The 23,149-nt window shown below is 39.1% G+C and overlaps 1 protein-coding gene across 3 annotated transcripts in view; it reads left to right on the forward strand.

Moving 5' to 3' along the window:
• Positions 1-23,149, forward strand: part of elmo3 (engulfment and cell motility 3) — a 130,294-nt gene that overhangs the window by 80,979 nt on the left and 26,166 nt on the right. For 2 of the 3 annotated variants that reach the window (XM_088341096.1, XM_088341097.1), the window contains exons 16-17: positions 13,689-13,721; positions 17,440-17,603. In XM_088341096.1, coding sequence (XP_088197222.1) covers positions 13,689-13,721; positions 17,440-17,603 — 197 coding nt within the window. The remainder of the gene's footprint in view (positions 1-13,688; positions 13,722-17,439; positions 17,604-23,149) is intronic. The other variant, XM_088341098.1, reaches the window with a different exon arrangement.

A 23,149-nucleotide genomic window follows, 5' to 3' on the forward strand; every position in this document is an offset into this window, starting at 1 on the left:
TTAAAAACATCCCAGTCTGTTGTGGTAAAACAGTCCTGCAGAGTGCACTCAGTCTCTGAATTCCAGAGTTTAATTTGTTTTATAATTGGGTTTGGTTGTTTTAGTTTTTGACTGTAGGCTGGGTACATAAGCAGCGAGATATGATCAGAGAGTCTAAAGTGGGGGCGAGGTAAAGCCTTGTATGCATCACGGACGTTACTTTAAACGTGATCGAGTGTGTTCTCTCCGTGGGTGGGAATGTCCACATGTTGGTAATATTTGGGAATTACAGTCCGTAAATTGCACTGGTTAAAGTCACCACCGGTGATAAAAACAGCATTGGGGTGAGCAGTTTCCAACACACTGATGGCGCCATGGAGTGCGTCGAGTGCTGCAGCGTTGTTGGCTCACGGGGAGATGTAAACAGCGATCAAAAACAGCAGTAAATTACCTCGGTAGATAATTCGGGACAACATTTCAGTAAATAAAAACTCCATGTGGGGTAAACAGTATGTCTCCACACCACGTGTTGTTGATAAACACGCCCCTCGAGACTTACCGGCTGCCATGCGCTCTCGGTGTGTGAAGTGGTTCTGTAGCTTAATGGCGGCCTGCGGTATTGTGTCTGAAAGCCAGGTCTCTGTGAAAATAAAGGCGCAGCACTCTCATATTTCCCGTTGGGATGAAATCCTGGTTCTCAGCTCATCTAGCTTGTTTTCCAGTAGGCGAACGTTAGTGAGTAGGAGGCTGGGTAGCGGTGGTCAGCTAGCTCAGGCTTTTAGCCTAGCATGGAGCCCTGCCCTTTTCCCTCATTTCCGTCGCCGTCTCCGGAGCACCCTCCCCGGATCAGCCTTCTCACTCGACCTCGGTGCAGCGGGTCCTTCGTGGTAGTGGTTGTGGTAGCCACAGGAGCGAACAATGACTTGTAGCTCGCGTGAAATAAAGCTGGTAAAAAGCAGGTGACTGTGTGAGTTGCCAAAGTTGAGTAGTTCCTGCCAGCTATATGTTATCAATGCGTGGTATTTTTAAAAGAAAACACATGAGCATAAAAGCAAAAAGCCGGCAAGCAAGCATGGAGCAAGCTAACACGTCTGACACGCGGGGTGCCATGTTGCATGTCAATAGGTTGTAAGATAACGTTTCGCCAGCATGCCGTCAGACTCTAGAGAACCAAATATGTGTCTGTATGATGTCACCAGTCATTGAAATACGTCAGATATCATTTGAAAAGCTTAAACGCCTGGAATTCAAGATATGATGACCATTTCAAAATATACCCATCACAGAAACATCATGATCAGTCTGAAAGAATGAAACCTAAAAATTATACTTAGCTTCACCAATAACATTTTGTGATAGTCATCTGATGAAACGATTCTCCACATACAAGGTCATTTTACATTCAGGACGGTCCAGTAAATCCAACCTTGTAAAATTCACTCCAAAACACACGATAATACCAACAGATTGAAACAATCCGCCTAAAAGTATTTCTGCACCGTTGGTCGTTCCTTATCATATCCACCCGTTTTCCCCATAATTCCAATCGAAAAGTAAACAGGCTTAGTTGATTTCCTATTGATTAATTGACACCACTCTTACCCAATTGTAAGCTTTTATTCTCAGTCCTTAGCCTGTCATATCCTATGAATGCCTGTTTTGAGAAAACAGACATGACCTACTTAGGCTTCAAAAAGTGACCGATTCAAATGTGGATTGGCACATTGGTTTTCCAATGAAATTCCCAATGACTTTAATGTTGTGTGTTGTCGGGAAATACTTAAATTTTGGGAGAAATGCTTGAAATTGTTGCCATTGCCATCTTTCTTGGCAGTCTTGATTCTATTAACCCCGCAAGTTTTTTTTTAGAAACCCAGCTCCTTTGGATCTGTCTGCTCCCAAACGGCTCCTCATTTTTTTTTTAAATGATGTATTATCAATAATGATAAAAGCTTATGCACCACATTTTTCATTAATTTGTATTTTAGTATTTCTTGCAGGGGATGCCCTAAAAACACATGAAATTTTAAATAAGATATTCACAGATCTACAAATAAATGTAAAATACAAAAATGTTTTGCATTTTACACACTTATCAGATTTCAAGTCGAACAACAACACCAAATCTCTCAAAATGCAAAACAATAAAACAAAAATTAAAAATATGAACTCTTGAAAATAAATGATAAAATCTCCCCAAAATAACTATTTGCAATTCTGTTTCAATCCATTTAAACACAGATCTTCTGAAAAACATGCAAACATGATAGATTCAAATAAGTAAAACAAAAAGCAAAAGATCAGCAGATTGAAAGATTGAGTGCACTCTACAGTGGAGCAATCATTTTCATTTAAATAAGTCCAAATTTGGCTCACTTTTCTGCTTTTTATTCATGCCTATGCTTATTTTGCACAATGTTGCATATTTTCACGACTGCATATTGCACTACTACGATCCCCTCTAAGTAAACACCTAATGTAAATATCTTCTGCTTTTACATGCGCACACTTTCTTGTGTAAATATTTTGTGTTCGTATATATCCAAATTATTTTTATCTTTTTATCTTTTTTTAATCTTTTATCTTTACAGTCAAAATGTGTAACTGGAGTGCCACGTCCAAATTCATTTTTACAATATGTTAAACCCATTTTGCAACAATGATAATAAAGTTCTATTCTATTCTTTTCTATTTTGTACAGGACTTTCTTTCATTTTTGTGTTTTCTTATTAATCACTATAAAGACCCAACACCAATAGAGCCCTTTCCGTGTTTGTTAACAAATGTTACATAGCCAAGCTGCGTGTGCATTGTTGAAGCAGAATGGCAGAATTCATGTCAGATTATACCAGCCAATTGACTCAAAAAGATCGTAGATACGAGCAGCTCAAAATAGTACAGATGCTGCCCTACTTACGAACGGGATACGTTTCGGACAATCGTTCGTACGTTGAATATGTTCGTAAGTTGCCTCAGTGATATATTTTGTATGGAATGTATGTATGTTTAAGCTTTATATAAGTATGTTTAAGGCTCGAATAAGTAACCTGTATTGTTTCGTACAAAAATATACATTTAATAAAATAATATGCTCTATAAAGATAAATAAAGTTAAGTTAGGGTTAGGGTTTATTTTGGAAGATGAGCTTCAAGAGTTAGGCGACTTCCTCCTCCGTGGTAGAAAGTGGCCGAAAACAAGCGATCCAACCATTTTCTCAACCGCATCAAGATTTCTTATTGCACTTTCTTTTTTTTTATAACTTTTTATTTCTCACACACACTTTGACAGAGGTGTGATTCCTCCATCATAAATTAACACAAACAAAAAATATATACAATTGACATACCCATACATAACAAAAGAAACAACAACAAAAAATGTTAATAAAATAAATAAAATAAAAAATGAGGTGTTGAGACATCAAGTAAAAATTGTGTGATAAGCTTCCATCTTTTCTCGAATTGATCTAGTTTCAGTTGAAGTCTTGCAGTGATTTTTTCCATAATGTACATTTGCTTTAATTTGTCTCTCCATTGTTTTATGTCAGGGGGTTGTAGTTTCAGCCAGGACATTGTGATCATTTTCTTTGCTACCAGAAGCATAACCTTTAGTACATATTTATGTTGACCAGTCAATAATTCTTCTGGCAAAATTCCTAATACATAGGTCACCGGGTCCAACATGCTACTCCCAACCAATAATTATTTTTTTTTCTGTCTGAATACTTCTCTATAAATTTAATATTACAGGGCAATTCCAGAAAATATGCGTAAAATGTCCGACTCTCCCACAGTTACGCCAACATAAATTGGAGGTATTTTTATATTTTGAAGTGATAGGTGTATAGAAGAATCGCATTTTTACTTTCCATTCAAACTCCCTCCATGTCGGACTGCTGGTTATTTTGTGTCCCTCTTTCAAAGTTTTTTCCCATTCGTTGTCTTTTATCACTATATTAACTTCTTGTTCCCCTTTTTCCTTAACCACCATATCATCATTACTGAGATCCATTCACAGAGCTTTATACAATTTTGAGATAACCCCCTTTATTTATTGTCCTTTTGAGTATGAAATTAATAATTCCTCAACTTTAGTTGGCTCCTTACATATTTTCCCCCATTCATCATGTTTCTGGAGGTAATGCCTTAGTTGCAAGTATTTGTAAAAATCTTTTCTTGGTAGGTCAAATTCTTGTCGGAGTTGTTCGAACGATTTCAATGCCTGTCCTTCGAACACTTGGGGAATCAACATCAATCCTTTTTGGGACCATTTTTCAAATCCTACATGCATAACCCCAGGTTTAAAGTCTGGGTTTTTCGCTATTTTTGTAGCCCTATTCACATACCCTGATATTTGTATTTTTTTTTTTTGGATTGTTGACCATGTTTTAATAGTTCCCTTAATCCATTCATTCTGTATTTTTAACTTCTTCCACATCACTACTGAGATGTATGGTAACTATTCCACAGGCACATTTGGCAAGACCGCTGCTCCATGTCCACCCATATTGTATCTTTGACTGTAGTAATCCACAAAATAAGAGCTTTAATTTGTGCTGCCTAATAATAATATCTAATATTGGGTAGGTCTAGGCCCCCTTTTTCTTTAGAAGCTAAAATGGTTTTGTATTTAATTCTGTGTTTCTTATTTTGCCAAAGAAATTTTGATATCAATTTATTTAACATTTTAAATGCGGATCATAAGAGGAATAGATTGAAACAGAAAAGATAGTCTTGGTAATATGTTCATTCTAATTGTTTCTACCCTTCCGATAAGACTTAAGGGCAAAATTTCCCATGTTTCCAAATCCTTCCTTATTTCTTTCATCAACTTTCCATAATTTGCATCAAACAGCTGTGTGGAATGTGGTGTAATAGTCACCCCCAAATATTTAAACCCTTTATTTGTCCATTTGAAATCAAATCTTTCTATCACATCTGTTTAACATTTTCCTGATATCCTCATTGCTACTGATTTGCTCTCATTATTTAAATACTCAGCTACTTCTCCATATATTTTAAGGTTCTCCCACAGTGGTGGTATTGATAAAGAGGGCTCTTTCAGCATTACCAACAAGTCATCTGCAAACAGTGATATTTTATGCTCTTCTCCTCCTTCATCTAATATTCCCCCTATTTGCTCGTTTTGTCTTATTGATTCTGCGAGTGGTTTTATGCTTACTGCAAATAAGAGTGGACTTAAAGAGTCCCCTTGCAGGACTTCTCTTGATATCAAAGACATCTGAACAGTGACCATTGACTCTAAGACGAGATGTAGGATTTTTATAGATTACAGTGGGACCTTGGTTATCGCGGTTAATATGGACCAAAACCATCCGCGATAAGTGAAAATCCGCGAAGTAGCGGCGCGCCTAAAACAAAAAAGATTATATATATATATATATATATATATATATATATATATATATATATATATATATATATACAGTGGAACCTCGGTTTTCGAACGCCTCTCAGTTCGAACAAATCGGTTCTCGACCAAAAATTTCGAGAAATTCTTGCTTCGTTTTTCGTTCAAAAAATCGGAGTTCGAACACCGGTACGCTAGGGGCGACGCTGAGCGGCGTACGAGTGTAGATTGCCCCCACCCCTCGCGAAGAACTGTTGTCACGGCAACGCCCACTCCTTTTCTGTTTTCGTTTTTCAAAAGCGGTGAAGGGAGTGTTCTAGCCCCTAATTATGCCTTCGAAGAAGGTTTGTGCAAGCAGCAAAGTTGCTACAGGTGAAAAAAGAGGAGTAGTGCGTATAACTATTGCATTTAAGAAAGAAATAATAGCAAAATATGAAGAAGGTGTGCGAGTTTCCCTTCTTTCAGCAATACAGCATGGCTTCTGCCGACCGGTAAGAAATCCTATTCATAATTCTTTTTTTTATCCTTTAACCGCTCACCACTTGTTGTGGGGACCCGGTGCTAAATGACATGTAAACGACCTGATTTTTTTATTTTTACACGTTCATGTTAGCGTAATCTTTCGTACGAAAGATTACGCTAACGCGAACGTACAATTAGCCTGGGTTAGCTTTACGTTAAATATTAAAGATAAACATTCAGGGTGTTGGAACGTATTAAAACAATTTTACGTTACTTTTAATGGGAAAAAACGGCTTTGGTGATAGTACAAATCGGTTTTCATACAAAGAAATGGAACGGATTATGGTCGAGAACCGAGGTTCCACTGTATATATATATATATATTTTTTTAAATTTTATTATTATTATTTTTTAGACCCGGTTAATGGGGACCAAAACCACCCGCGAAAAGTGAAAATCTGCAAAGTAGCGACGCCCCTTCAAAAATGCTTTAAAAAAAATATTATTATTATTATTTTTTAAAATTATTTTATTTTATTATTTTCTTTTTTTAGACCTGCGAAGCTCTTAACCCGCGAACGTGGAACCACGAAGTAGCAACGCCCCTTCAAAAATGCTTTAAAAAAAAAAAAATATTATTTTATTATTATTATTTTTTTTAGGCCCGCAAAGCTCTGAATCCGCGAACGTCAAAGCGCAAAGTCCCACTGTATTTTCACAAACTCTATAAACTTTTGAGGGAAGCCAAAGCTACAAGTGTTGGATGTAAAAAGCTCCATTTCACCCTATCAAAAGCTTTTTGGGCATCCAAGCTCAGTAACATCGAGGGTTGGGCTCCAGATTTTGTGCTCGAAATTATGTTTAATATCCTCCTAATATTGTTTGCACCTTGTTATACAGGAATAAACCCTGTTTGATCTGTTTTAATTAATCCTGCTATGAATTTCTGCATTCTTTTTGCCATTATGCTTGTAAGAATTTTTTAATAGTTACACAGTAAACTAACTAGTCTGTAGCTTTCACACAACATTGGATCTTTTCCTTCTTTATGCAGGACTGTTATGATGGCTTCAGACCACGATTTGGAGGGGATCTCCTTTTGTTAGCGGACAGTTAAATACTTTATGTAGTACTGGTGTTAATTCTTTCTTAAAAATTTTGTAGAACACCCCTGGGAATCCATCCGTTCCTGGTGATTTATTTATTTTTACGTTTTTTATTGTATTCTGTATTTCCTGTTTTGTAATGGGGCGAATAATTTGTAATGTATCCCCTCCTGATAGAGTTGGTAAATGTAGTTTTTCCAAAAAGTTTCGTGCCGTGCAGTTATTCAAATCTTTTTCTGAGTCATTGTATAAATCTTTATAATAATCTGCAAACGCTTCTGCAATACCTTTTGGGTTTTGCTAAACATTGTTTCGAAATAGGATGTTCTATTTATAAAAAAAAATCTGTTTGGGCCTTTTTAAGTTGGAAGGCTAGCAATCGACTGGCTCTATTGCCCATTTCATAATATCTCTGATTCACCAGGCGCAAAGCCCCTTCTGTCTTATTTGTCAAAAGTTCACCTAATTTGCCTCTGGTTGTTTTTAATACCTGCGATCTGAATTCATTTGGTGATCTTTTATGTTCTGCTTCTAGTTCCTTAATCTTATCCTCCAATTCCTTTTGACTATTTAATTGGGCCTGTTTCAGTCAAGAAGATATTTCAATTATTTTCCCCCTTATTACAGCTTTCCCTCTCTCCCATAATATTGATGGAAAAACCTCCCTGTTGTCATTAATTTGAAAATATTCTTTTATACACTGTTTTATTTCCTGTTCTACATTTTTATCTGAGAGGAGAGATACATTCATCCTCCAATACCTAAAATATGGGTTATTGTCCAAACTTAATTTTAAAGTAATTGGAGCATGGTCACTCATAGTAATATTCTCTATACCACACTCCACTACTGTATGCATATGTTGTCTTGAAATGTAAAAGAAATCAATCCTTGAATAGCTGCCATGAGGGTTTGAATAGAAAGTATAGTCTGTAGTTTGGGGGTTCTTATCACTCCACTGATCAATCAGTCCCAATTCTTTAGTTATGTTATTTAATACTCTCGACCTCTTTCTACTTGGTCCATGTACTGATGGGTACCTGTCCACTTTGCCATTTTGTACAGTATTAAAATCACCCTGTACAAGTAACATTCCCTTCGCACAATTGGTTATTACTTTGGCTGATAATTGAAAAAAATGTCCCCTTTTCTTCAATTGGTGCATAAACATTCATTATTGATATTTCCTTACCGGCCATTGACCCTATAATCATTATATATTGACCCAGATTGTCCTTCATTTCTTTTTCGACTTTAAAAGCTACCCCTTTTCCAAGTAAAATTGCTACTCCCCTTCTCTTACCATAAGAGGCGTAAAAGACCTAGTTAACCCATTCTCTTTTTAACTTCCTATGTTCAATCTCTGTCAAATGTGTCTCTTGTAACAAAGCTACTGAGCTTTGCAATGTTTTGAGTTGATTCAATATCTTCTTTCTCTTAACGGGGTGGTTCATCCCATGTACATTATATGAAACAATATTTAGATTGCTCATGTTTTATATTGAGTCCCACTGATTTACATACAAAAAATACATTAATTACTGACAACACCATTGAAAAAAACAAACAAACTAGCTAACAAACACACATATGAACCCACCTAAAAGAAAAAAAAACACACCCAAAACACAGAAACATATGTCTTCCAAGAGTCCAATCGGAGAGTTGTGGCTACCCTCCTGGAAATATGCAGTCAGTGCTTGAACAACTTTGGTACAGTTGTCCATAGTTATAACTAACTAAATATTTTAGTGTAGCTCTACACAAAAAAATATATATATATTGTTTGATTTTAAGATAATAAATTTACTTACTTCTAACTTATTGAATACTTAACAGAAAGGGTAGAAATGGTCCTTACTCCTTCACCCCAAATCAGAACTTAGCTTTGTTTTGCTCCATGAGAGCTTGTAAGTCACCTTCTGTGATGGTGGTGTTCCTTCGCCTTCCTCTCGTTAAGGTCACTGTGGTCCAGATGTTCTTCGCCAACATCCTTTGTATTCTCTCCGTATTGTCTTCTTCCACGTCGGTCCACATTTGTTTTAGCAATAGTGGTGCATCCATCAGTGTAAAAAAAATGTCTTCATTCCTGATTCGAAAAACATCTTCAGCTGGGCGGGCTATGGGGATTGTGCCTTCACGTTTTTCTCCTTTAGCTTTTTGAAGATGTCTCTTACTTGTTTCCTCTTCTTTTGAATTTCCGTGGTGTAGTCTTGATTGAATTAAACGGTTTTGCCTTCATACGTTGTCTTCTGTTTCCATGCTTCCTTCATCACGGATTCTTTGTAGTCAACGAAGCGCACGATAATCGCTCGCAGCGGTGCCGTATTACCTTGAGGCTTGGCCACCAATGAGCGATGTGCCCTCTCAATACAAAAGTCCATGTGCCCCATTGTCGGAATGTTTGACTTAACAAAGTCTGTTATGAAGCCGATTGTGTCGTTCCTCTCGGCACCCTCCGGGATGTTATGTATTCTAATGTTGTTGCGTCTTGATCTTGACTCCAAATCATCATACTTTGTTGCTAATTTGGCGACTTGTTGGAGAAAGAAGGCTGCGCTGAGCTCCAATCGCGCCGTTCGCTCTTCCATGTTAGTGTTTAGCTCCTCCATGCGCTCTACTTTTTGCTCCAGCAACACAGTCCTTTCCAAAAGCTCTTTGTTGCTTTTGTCAAGTCTTGCCATGGTTATCTTATTCTCTGGCTGCTATGTTCTTGCCTTAATTTACGTATCTCTTCAAGAATGGCCGAGTCATGTCCGCCGCTGGCCGGCACCGTCCCCTCTGCTCCCTCGTTCTTTTTCTCCTTTGCGCCAGTTACCTCAACAAGTCTCCCCTTCTTGACCATATTTTATTGAAGTGTTTTTCTTTGGTATAAGTTACAAATTATCCGCTTTCTGTCTTTCTCCTAGTAGGTATTATGTTAGTCTGTAGTTGTTTTTGCCACAGCTACTTTCCTTGCTGCCGTCTACCATATGGCGCCACCGGAAGTCCATTCTTATTGCACTTTCATTTAAAAAGAAACGTCTCGCTTCTTCCTTTCACTTTACACCAACCATATTAAATGGATGCACGAGATAGTAAACAATACAAATGTAAACGTTCTTAGTGTGCTGGTGATACAGTACAGTATGTTTACACAAAAACTAGGAAGAGGGATATTTGGATATATATTTGGCTATTTGATACTCGCTTGACCAGATCATGCCTCTACAGGCGTGGTCTTAGATATCTGATACTCCCAGTATCAGGTAATGGTCTAGAAGTTGCTAAATTTGTTATAAAGCTAGAGAAGTGGGACATTCGCGTAATGTTCTGCACTTGAGAATGCCCCTCCAATCGACATAATTACGTACAGTGAGAACATTATTTTATTAATACATAGCCTTGGATGTTTTTATTACATTCAAAACTTTATGTTATCAGATTTCATTATGGTACACAGTGAATTGGTACGTCCGGGAACTGTCCAAAATGGGACGCAGTCGTTCCATCCATTCCAAAGTTCTGAGTTACTTGGAAGACAATTTTTGCTGGGCTTATTTGATCAACACACTTTATGATAAAACCTCATCGAACAAACCTTAACCACAAACAAATGTTTTACCCTGAAGCTCTAGCAAAGCACCTAAAGCAATTTGATTGGGTGAGCAGTAGGAATTGGCGGATGGATCTATGCACAGGACCAAACATGCAGACTCGTTCTCCTCGCCCAGTGCCATCTGTACTGAAGGTAAATATGTTGTTATCCTCGTATAAAAAAATTGTGTCATTTTCACAAAATAAATTTGCTTGCAACTTGTCTTGAAACCATTATTCAAGACAAAAATGACTGACAAAATGAGCTTCAAAAATCTTTAATAACTAGGAGGGAGATACATTTTCACGTGGTTTATTTATATTGATATGGGGCATTGTGATTATTATTATTGTTTTGAGATCTTATGAAACCATCAAATGCCACACAGTAAAATAAAATGTGCAGAAGAATTATCTTGTCTGGAGAGCTAGCTTGGCGGCTTTGTTGAATTTTGTCTTAAAATATACGGTGTGGCTCTCACTCCAAAAATCTAAATCTAAATATTTTTTCTTTTGAGGCTCTTTGGGTCAAAAAGGTTAGAGAAATGATAAAACAGAAACTGATTAAAAATCGGTATAATTTTTTTTTTCACTTTTGCTAAGCTCAAATTAAGTATTGCTAGTTTTGAATACATGTGGACATACCAGGGGTCTCCAACATGGTGCCTGGGGCACCAGGGTGCTGCCTTAGGACAGCTGATGTGCTTGCAGACCTGTCCTGAAAATAGCTCATCAGTGCTTGGTCTCTATCGTTTTGTAGTAAAATTATTTTGTACTGCAGGGGTCTCCAATGGGGTTCTTGTGGGCACCAGGGTGCCCCTTCAGGACAGCTGCGGTGCCCGCGGACCTGTTTTCAGAACAGCTCACGAGTGGTAATTTTGTTTATACAGATATTTCTTCTTTTTGTGGTTGACTGAGTCTATTTAACCCCGCTTCAGATAATTAACCTGGTAAAAACGTATTAATAATAAAGAAACAACACCAAAAAAAAATAAATGTTGCTTTTGTCTTGAAAAAGGTTGGAGACCCTTGCTGTAGTTGTATGTTTGTTGTATTTCTGTGGTCATATTGTTGTAGTATTTTTAAAGACTTTTTTAACTTTTCGGAATGAAAGCAAATTATTACATTAGGTCCCTGTTCTTAAGCATTCAAATTTCATGTTTTGCAGTAAAATTGTGGCATTTTTGTATTCCTGTATTATTATTTTTGCTTTAAACGCACAAAGGCATGATGGGGAAAAAGTTGGCACCCCAAAAACATTTTTTTTGTACAGTAGGTCTTTATCTACTATTATATATATTATCATTATATATTGATCATTTTTTGGTGTGCTTGATGAAAAAGCCTGAGCTGTAGTTTTGCCACCCTGTGTTAGAGGCTTGCATGTGTGTGTGAGGGTGCTACTTTGGATGTTTCTGTTTACAAAACAGAATCACCCAAACAGGCTAGCACCTCTGTTGCTGTCATGTGGCACACTTTTTGAACTGTTAGGAAACAATGGAGGTAAGATGACTCTAACCAAGGTCAAATTTGGCAGTTTCTCAGGACCGTTGATTGGTGACTTTAACGTTCATATTAATGAGCTTGTCTTGGTCGCTGTGGATATGATTGACTTTTTTTTGTGGACAAATTGTGGGTCCATCTAGTTGTCTTGTCCTGCTTTTGTCACTGATAGCACTTGATTAGCTGCTTAGAGGAAGGGTGAAGGTCAGCAAAACAATTTAACCTCTTAACGTTCTTGTAAGATTGGCCTAAAATCCAAATCCAAGACATACCCAAAGTAAATTGAATGCTGTATTTGAACTGTTTGGAGAATATTGTCTGAAATTCTGTTCCAAATTGAAATAATCCCTGCAAGTGCTACTAACGTTGAGTAATCTGAGTTTGGAACGCACAGAAATAGATGGTTTTTATTATCGCCTAAATTTCTGCAATCAAATGTCTCTAGATGAGTGGTGCATGGGCATCTTAGCTGGAAAACGTGTGAGAAAATTGCTTGTAGCCTTACCTGGCACCTAGTAAAATTTGATCACAATCTGTAAATCTAAACATTGTATTTCACACATTTTTCTAAGGTTAGGTCTCAAACCGATACATTTGTGACTCTTGTATTTTAATCATCACACAGACCTTGCTGAAGTCGTGGGGACCCAACTCTAGCTTGTAGCTTGCCAGCTGCTCTCTTAATCATTGTCTTACATTGAAAGGAATAGCCCTCCAATTTTGTTGTCCTTTGTATAATAATAATAATAATAATAGTAATACATTGTATTTCGAAGTGCCTTTCAGGACACCCAAGGTCGCTGTGCATATAGTGGGACACAACAATAAAGCACAAGTAAAACAAGAGTAAAACAATCAAGCTATAAATAGCAAATAAAACACATTAAAGTTGAAAGGGGGCGTATTTAAGGCAGATGGTCAAGAAAGGTCAAGACTGAAGAGGTGAGTTTTGAGTCCGGATTTGAAGGTGGACAGGGTCGCAGATTTCGGAGGTCAGGGCGCAATGAGTTCTAGAGATGGGGGGCAGAGCAGCGGAAATTTCTGCTCCCATAGAGTTGAGGCGGACAGGGGTATAGTGAGATGGAGGGAGGAAGATGATCTGAGGGTGCGGGATGGCGTGGCTGTGTGAAGGAGGTTGGAGAGGAAGGGAGGGGCAAGGTTATGAATCGCCATGTAGGTGTAGAGCAGTATTTTCCAATTGATTCTATGGTCAATTGGGAGCCAGTGGAGTCGCTGAAGCTCAGGGCTGATGAGATGGCAACCGGGTTTTATGGCGATGATGCGTGCAGCAGAGTTATGGACCAGCTGAAGTTTATGGAGGGACTTTTGAGGTAAACCGTAGAGGAGGGAATTGCAGTAATCGAGGCGTGAGGTGACAAGGCTATGGAAGAGGATGGCTGTTGGGTGTGGGGTGAGGGAGGGGCATAGACAGTTGATGAAGCGCAGGTGAAAGTTGGCTGACTGGGTGATGTTATTTATATGAAAGTTAAAGGAGTGTGCTGTCGAGGATGACACTCAGACTCTGAACCAGAGGGGAGGAAAGAACTGAGGAATTATTTCCGTATTTTTCCGTATTCCGTAAAAATGTATTTGTGCAAGCTGTGATCAGTAAGATTATGTAAGTGAGAAATGTTTGAATGTACTGAATATTTACCTGATGCTGATCTTTGGATGTCAATCACTTCTTGTAGGACAAAGAAGATCTGCTGGCCTTGTCTTCAAAAGTAGGTCAAGGGATATTGTACTAGTTGAATTGCTGAGCAATGACTTGTTGTTAATAATTGTTTGAGATATAAACTTACACGGCTGTAGCCTATCCTAGCATCTCTAGAACTCCCATTTAAGAAAACTGATAGAAAACACCAAACTTCTCAGCAATTGAGCTACCTCTAATCTTTTTTTTCCATTTAGACCAAACTGCACAGTGATTGTCCTTTTGTGTAATGGAACACAATTAAAGGGGTGAGACAGCGACTTTTTGCAACTTTGAAAATAAGCTCCACCCTAATATATATATTTATATATACTGGACTGTCTCAGAAAATTAGAATATTGTGATAAAGTTCTTTATTTTCTGTAATGCAATTAAAAAAACAAAAATGTCATACATTCTGGATTCATTACACATCAACTGAACTATTTCAAGCCTTTTATTATTTTAATATTGCTAAATTTGGCTTACAGCTTAAGAAAACTCAAAAATCCTATCTCAAAATATTAGAATATCATGAAAAAGTATACAAGTAGGCTATTCAACTAATCACCTGAATCATCTAATTAACTTGAAACACCTTGCGAGGGTTTCCTGAGCCTTAAAAAACACTCAGCTTGGTTCAGTAAACTAAATCACTGCTGATCTGACTGGTGTCCAGAGGACCATCATTGATACCCTCCATCAAGAGGGTAAGACACAAAAAGAAATTTCTCAAAGAGCAGGCTGTTCACAGAGTGCAGTTTCAAAGCATATCCACAAAAAGTCTGTTGGAAGGGAAAAATGTGGCCGGAAACGCTGCACAACCAAGAGAGATGACCGCAGCCTTAACAAAATTGTGAAGAAGAGCCGCTTCCAGAATTTGAGGGAGCTTCAAAGACAGTGGGCTAAAGCTGGAGTCCAGGTATCAAAAGCCACAGTTCACAGACGTGTCCGGGAAATGGGCTACAATAGCCGTATTCCCATGGTCAAGCCACTTCTGAACTCAAGACAACGGAAAAAGCGTCTGATTGGGCTATGGAGAAGAAGCACTGGACAGTTGCAGAGTGGTCCAAAGTCCTCTTTTCAGACGAAAGCAAGTTTTGCATTTCATTTGGAAGTCAAGGCGCCAGAGTCTGGAGAAAGGCTGGAGAAGAGCAAAATCCAAGTTGCTTGAAATCCAGTGTGAAGTTCCCACAGTCAGCAATGGTTTGGGGAGCCATGTCAGCTGCTGGTGTTGGTCCACTGTGTTTCATCAAGTCCAGAGTAAATGCAACTGTGTACCAAGAGATTTTAGAGCACTACATGCTTCCATCTGCTGAAAAGCTCTATGGAGATGAGTATTTCATTTTCCAGCATGATCTGGCACCTGCCCACAGTGCCAAAACCACCAGTAACTGGTGCACTGACCATGGCATCACTGTCCTTGATTGGCCTGCTAATTCCCCTGACCTGAACCCCATCGAGAATTTGTGGGGTATAGTTAAGAAGAAGATGAAAGACACCAGACCTACAAATGCAAATGAGCTGAAGGCCGCTATCGAAGCATCCTGGGCATCAATAACACCTCAGCAATGCCACAGGCTGATTGCCTCCATGCCACGCCGGATTGATGCAGTAATCCGTGCAAAAGGATTCCCAACCAAGTACTGAGTGCATCAATGGACATTTTCAAATGTTTGATTTAGTTTTGCTGTTATAAAATTATTTTTTTTACTTGGTCTGAGGAAGTATTCTAATATTTTGAGATAGGATTTTTGAGTTTTTTTCAGCTGTAAGCCAAAATCAGCAATATTCAAATAATAAAAGGCTTAAAATAGTTCAGTTGATGTGTAATGAATCCAGAATGTATGACATTTTTGTTTTTTTAATTGCATTACAGAAAATAAAGAACTTTATCACAGTATTCTAATTTTCTGAGACAGTCCAGTATATATATATATATATATATAAAAGAGTAAATATTTAACACTGTTGGATTCACTGGAAGGTCCTGAATGTAATAAGACTATTTATATGGAGAATCGTTTTGTCAGCTGACTATCAGGGGATGTTATTAGTGAGCTATGCTGGCTTTATAGTTTTATGATATAAAAATTCTGTATAAAAATTATTATAAGGCATTCACAATCAAAAAACACAGAACATCCATCCATCTGTTATCTGCACCGCTTATCCTCAGTAGGGTCTTGGGTAATGTTCCCTCTAAGCTGCGTGTGTGCGCAATTGCGCACTACCCAGAGCTTTTGCGCGCACAAGAAAATCTAGCCAGCTCACAAAAATCAGGGCTCGAAATTGCTCATTCAGAAGCGAATTAGGTCAAAGTTACAGTGCATGAAGGTAAAAATACAAGGGTTCCCCTGACGCTATGTTCTAAATGCAGTATTTTGAAGTCAAGGTCGAAGTAGAACGAAGTTGAGTAAAGTCAGTAGAGTTTTTCGAGAACCGGCTTCTTTGTCTCGGCTCACTAAAAGGCTCCCAAACGGCTCTTCAGGTTGTTTTTGCTTCTTTCATCCCTATATGACCAAATATTATATAAAATTATACACAAAATGACTTAACGAAAGGGGGAATAGAACAAAAAATTAAAAAATACCAAAATGAAAAAGTAGTTAAAAGCTGAGAAAAAAAGAAACAAAAGGAAGAGAAAAAAGAAGGAAAAATTCTGAAAAAAGCCAGAAAAGAAAAGAAAGAAACAAAGGAAAAAACTGAATAGAGAACAAAAAGAAAAAAGTAACAGCTACGAAAAATAAACACAATGAGATTTTTTTAAAAGGAATTTTTAAAAAATTGAAAAAAACTGGGAAAAAGAAGAAAAAGTTTGTGTGCATTCAAATAATTTCCAATTATACCAAGTCAATCTTGTTGCCAACATTGTACTTCCACTAAAAAATGTGATAAAATACGGTTGTGTATCGTACTACTAATGACTTAGTTGCCACACTTGGGATTGCTGTTGCTCACTGTTGTTTCAAGCGTTGCTCACCGACTTTGTGTGAACGCTCAGACCCGTGGAAAATTAGAGGGAACATTGGTCGTGGGGGTGCTGGAGCCCATCCCAGCTATCTTCGGGCAGTGGGCAGGGGACACCATGAACTGGTTGACAGCCAGTCGCAGGGCACACAGACAGACAACTCACTCTGTCATTCCCATCTAGGGACAATTTGGACCGGCGTATATTACAGATAAAAGTATATGTTGATAGGTAGGCGTTGTTGCAATCATTCCCCTTGCAAAAACCTACACGAAGGCAAGCAAAGACCTCAGCATAAAAGACCTTAGCATGAGGAAATTAAGAATCCTTGAGAAGGGGCCTGACAACGAAAGTCATAGGTGGGAACATCTCAAAATATCACAAAGTATGTGCTAGCAGCATGATAGCGACTTAATTTAGTCATCAAAGTCAACTAAAAAGCACTCTTTTGATCAAGTGCTGGATTTCTTCCTTTGGAGGTAATGGAAAAATTAAAAATTCGTCCTTGAAAATGCTTAAAAGATGCTTGTCGCCATGAAAATGTGTATGAACCCTGGAAACAGAAAAGCAGAGAGACATGAAGAACAATGACAGGTGGATAATCACTTTATAATAAATAAGGCAGCGAGAGTCAATTGTCGAGCTCGGCCAGACGCAAACCTATTGACATTTTAGACCAGAACCAGCCTGATATTTGGTTTGGGCTTAATTGGGTTTAAGATCGTAACTCTGAAACTTGTCTTTGGGATAGTAAATCAAGGTGCTCAATGATGTGCAGGTGATGCAGGTGGTGAAGGAGCAGATCACGCGTACGCTCTCCACCAAACCAACCTCGCTGGAGCTCTTCAAGAATAAAGTCAACGCTCTCAACTACAGCGAGATCCTTAAACTGCGGCAGACCGAGCGGCTGCACCAGGAAGAAACGCTGGCCCCGCCTGTCCTGTGAGTAGCACTTTCAAAACGTCCACTTTTACACAATAAATGCACAAAGCCCAGTGTGTATAATACAGTGCCCCTAGTAGTGTAATAATTTGTTATATTTACCCGACCATAGGGTGCACTGTGTTCAAAGGCACAGTCTTGTAGCTTGTTCTATTTCTGTATTTAACACATACCGTAAAATTTGGACTTTAAGGCGCAACTGATTTGATTTTATATATAGAATATCAGGGCATATATATATATATATATATATATATATATATATATATATATGCCCTGCGATTGGCTGGCAACCAGTTCAGGGTGTCCCCTGCCCACTGCCCGATGATTGCTGGGATGGGCTCCAGCACCCCCGCGACCCTATTGAGGATAAGCGGTGCAGCTAATGAGATGAGATATATATATATATATATATATATATATATATATATATATAAGAGAGAGAGAGAGATGTATATGTGTATGTATGTACGTATACAAGTTTTATATATATATTGTCTTGTAGCTTGTTCTATTTCTGTATTTAACACATACCGTAAAATTTGGACTTTAAGGCGCAACTGATTTGATTTTATATATAGAATATCAGGGCATATATATATATATATATATATATATATATATATATATATATATATATGCCCTGCGATTGGCTGGCAACCAGTTCAGGGTGTCCCCTGCCCACTGCCCGATGATTGCTGGGATGGGCTCCAGCACCCCCGCGACCCTATTGAGGATAAGCGGTGCAGCTAATGAGATGAGATATATATATATATATATATATATATATATATATATATATATATATAAAGAGAGAGAGAGAGATGTATATGTGTATGTATGTACGTATACAAGTTTTATATATATATATATATATATATATATATATATATATATATATATATATATGATATGTATATGTGTATGTATGTATACAAGTTATGTATATGTAGATGTAGATATGGTTAGCTTAGCACGTGTGCGGCACAGTTCTGAGGTCATGAAAACGAAGTTCCTGTGTGGAGTTTGCATGGTTTTCCTCCACAGTCGGTTTCCTCCCACATTCCCAAAACAAGCATGTTAGGTTAATTGGCCGGTCCAAATTGTCCCTAGGTGTAAATGAGAGAGCGAATTGTCTGTCCCTGTGTTCCCTGCGACTGGCAACCAGTTCAGGGTGTCCCCTGCCCACTGCCCGAAGATACCTGGGATGGGCACCAGCACCCCCGCGACCCCACTGAGGATAAGCGGTGTAGATAATGGATGGATATATATATATATATATATGTATATATATATATATATATATATATATATATATATATATATATATATATATTTAGTACTGTGGTGAGGGGCCCTCTCCCCCTGGGAGGTGTGAGAATTCTCCCACCGTGGTCCGCTGCGTGTCCTAAGAGGTGACTAAAGTGGAGGGAGCGAGGGGACTGGGGTTCCTCTCTTCTCTATCTTGACCACCGTAAATTCTGGACTATAGAGCGCACCTGATTATAAGTCGCACCCTGCACTTTTTAAGAGGAAAAAAACGATTTTGTACTTACACAAGCCGCACCTGTATATAAGCCGCATGCGCCCTCATTAAAAAAATCACAAACACAAAATTTAACCAGACCCGAGTTTAGGTAACGCGATTGTAACTGAATATCCTTCATTTTAGGTACACAGTCGAAAAATCACAGCCAGCAAAATAAACAGAAAATGATACCGGTACTTAAGGTTTGCTGCAGACCGGCAGAGTCCGGGTCCCGTTGAAAGTAATCCAAAGAAAAAAGTGTATTTTTCCAAAGGTAAGGATGGGAAAAATATGTATACACTTTTGTCCACCGTGTCCACAAACATTCACCTTTACCGGGCTCCACTTCCCGTCAGCCCGCGTTTGTTACGCTCCTTCTTTTTAATTCGCCCGTCCAAAACATATCAGAATAAGTGTCCAAAATAAATACAAATAAATACCTTACAAAAAATGTACAGTTGCAAATACATATAATACATGGTTACACATATTTACAAAGAAAGACAGTGCACAGAGAAGGTTTTTAAAGCTTTAATAATAATAATAATAATATAACTTTCTTCCGGGCAGTTAATGGTAGCAACACGCTAGCAACACGCTCGCAACACAGTAAACGGGTCTGTTAAGAAAACATACCGTACTTGTAAAAATCACGGTAAACCGTCCTCATCCTTCTCCTTAGAACTGAAGCCATCAAAGTCGTCTTCCTCAGTGTCGCAAAGAAACTTTGTCATATAGACGTCGTCCCACGCTCCCATCCACTCCTGATTCTGTGCCCTCCTCTCCGTCACGCAGCAGACTGGCTTTTCCGAACCCGTTGGTGATGGTGGATTTTTTTATGCTGCCCCACGCTGTCAGGATCCACTGGCAGACTTGCGAAAAAGTTGCCTTTCGCATGCGGCCAGCTTTAGTGAAAGATTTCTCGCCGATAGTCAAGCCAAGAAGTTGCAGTCTTCCTCGGCGCATATATCCCACCGGTCTAAATCTTACCTTTTGTACTCGAGCGCCGCTGGCGGCCGTTAGAAAAATTGCATAAAAGAAGGGTGGAAAGTGGTAATACTAGGTAAACTGAATGCGAGAGTGGGTGATGGAACGGTTGAAAATGTGATTGGTAGATATGGAGTACCGGGAAGAAATGAGAGTGGGAAGAAAATTGATTGAGTTATGTGTGGAAAATGACTAACTGGGGGGAGCCCGCTCGTCCGACGACCCCAGTAGCGCGGCGCGAGACAGGCGGCCGTCCATTTCGGCAGGCGAAATGCGGCGGGCGAAATGCGGCGGGCGAAATGCGGCGGGCGAAATGCGGCGGGCGAAATGCGGTGGACGTGCGCGGGACCCCCGTAACTGTGTCGGTGTCATGCGTATCGTGCGCCCGAAAGTACCCGCGCCGTCGATGAAGAACGCAGCTACCTGCGAGAACTAAAGTGATTTGCAGCTGCGATTGGCTGGCAACCAGTTCAGGGTGTCCCCTGCCCACTGCCCGGAGATGGCTGGGATTGGCTCCAGCCCCCCCGCGACCCTAATAAGGATAAGCGGTGCAGATAATGAGATGAGATAAGATTTTTTTTTTGGTTTTTTTTTGAAGTCGGATCGTGGACGCCAAGTTATAGGAAGAGTGTGAGGGAAGAGGTGAAAATGTCAGAGTTGAATAAGGTAGAAAAGGAGAGAGAGTTTAAAGAGAGGATAGTGGAAGAGTATGAACAGATTAGTAGAAAAGAAGTGGATAGTGTGGAAAGGGAATGGATGGATGGTTTAAAGAGGCAGTGCTGAGGAGTGCGAAAGAAGTGTGTGGAATGAGAAAAGTTGGTCGAGGTATTAGAAAAAGAAGTGAATGGTGGAATGATGAGATCTCAGAGCCTGTGACAGAGAAGAGACGTGCCTTTGAGGAGTGGCTGCAAGGTAAGAGTGGTAATGCGTATGACAAGTATAAAGCAGACATGGCCAAAGTCCGGCCCACAGGCCAAATGCGGCCCGTGGTCAATTTTCATCTGGCCCGCAGCCTCCGTCAAAAAATCAATAACCCCTGGTCCGCGTGTAGAATTATGTACCGGTAATACATTGAGCAGCAGCGCTGTTACATGTGTTGTAGAGAAAACGTAGGTTATGATCTGAGAGAAACCTTCTCATATGTGGATAAGGAAAATGGACAGAAGCCAGCGTCGTAGGAGGGAGACGAATTTATTGATGCGTCAATGAAGGTCTCGGAAAAGCTCCAGGCATAACATCGCTTTTTGTACACCCCAAAAGGCGGTTCGATATCACGTATTACTTAAAGGAATTTTGTTTTTCTCGTTCTTTGTATCCTTATAAGGAGACAAGGAGATGGCTTCTCCAAACAATCTGACGTCAGTGTATACAGATACCTTCATTCCTTGCACAGTGTATACAGAGACTCGCACTCTATCTTCAAGCAAACTTAATTGTCTGCCAAGAATTTCCCGAACTGAGTTTTTCACTGACGTCAGTGTATGCACAAATGCAAGTCTATTTACCACAATCCCCCCTTTGGGAGGACCACCTCCCATTCTGAACAGAAATTAAAATCGAAAATGAATACAGAGTAGTGGCAAAGTATTACAAATCATACATATCAATACACGGACAGAGTTTACGCGAATCAAAAATAAAATAAAATTCTGGCGGTCAGCCTGCTGTGATTATTCTAACTTTCATTGTTCATGTTTCAATTACAAAAACCTCCGACACTCCAAACACCTGATTTGAACATTTCAACCCATGCACCAGTCTCCCTACGCATTTTATCTTTATCCGTACATACTGGATTATACACGTAGAATAGTTGTTCAGTACATGATAAGGTATATGTATATATGAACCGATAAGTGATAAAAGTGATTACAACAGTGCAAACTCCCGGTTATAGTTGTTGATATATTCCAATATATACGTGCATGATTAGATAGTGATACAGTATACATATTGGCCTTAGGCCTGACCCCCGTAAACACTTCGAAGAACGTGCTTCGCCGTATTCGTCAGCGGGTGTCGTGAAGTCAGATGTCGGAGTGGGGGATCATCCCAGCAGGCATCACGCTCGGTTTCCATGCAGCCCGAAACCCGGACGCGACGACGCATCCCGACCATCTCAGTCAGCAGCTTGCTCCCCGGCAGTGTGACATACCAACAAAAGAAACACAATCAGAAACCAATATATATTTGTAGCCGTTATTCCTAGCGCTATATAGTGTGTTGCGTGTTTAACAATAGTGCTACTTGATATTGTATTTGGTCCAGATCATCATATGTGTCTCTTTCCGCAGATGCTCCATTATTTAAAGTAATATAGACTCACTGTTAATGTTGCCAGATAAACTTCAAGGCGTTGAATTTAGTTGAGTCATCTGCTCCTCCTCACTAAGGAATAAGCTTGGGTATTCAATCACTAACTGTGCTAATTGAGCTTCTGCCACCTTAGTATTAGCAACTACTGTCATTTGTTCTCCAAAAGTCTTAAGCATTCCTCTTTTAAGAATAGGTATGGCACAGAAACACAACAAACACATAATTATTACGACAGTTAGTACAAGAATTCCCCCTTTCGCTAACAGACCACCCCAGTACCCAAATGTAGACGAGAACCAATCAAAAGAGATACTGTTCTTTTCAGTATTTACTGTCACTTCATTGCTCAACTCACGAATCTTTGACAGTGCCTTTGTGAAGCTCCCTGCTGCGGCTGTATTTAAAGGTATATAAGTACAGCATTCCTCCTTTATCATATGACACACGCCTCCTTTACTGGCCAAGAGAAAATCGAGGGCCTGACGATTCTGCCAGGCCATCCTAGATGTCTCATGTAATTGCTCTCCTATTGCACTAAAGGCCTCGTTAGTGTAATTAATAAAACGTTGTTGGTTGTAATAAATGTAATTAATCCATTCTGCGTTCTTATCCGGAGTTATCCAGATAAATATCGATTCTAATCCAGACTTAATTTCATTCCTAGCTTTAAATTCCTCTGGAATTCCTCTCGGTTGTCCGATGGCATCTAGAAATA

Source organism: Urocampus carinirostris, chromosome 7 (assembly GCF_059441175.1).
Source record: "Urocampus carinirostris isolate Australia breed hairy pipefish chromosome 7, RoL_Ucar_1.0, whole genome shotgun sequence".
NCBI classification, from domain to species: Eukaryota; Metazoa; Chordata; class Actinopteri; order Syngnathiformes; family Syngnathidae; genus Urocampus; species Urocampus carinirostris.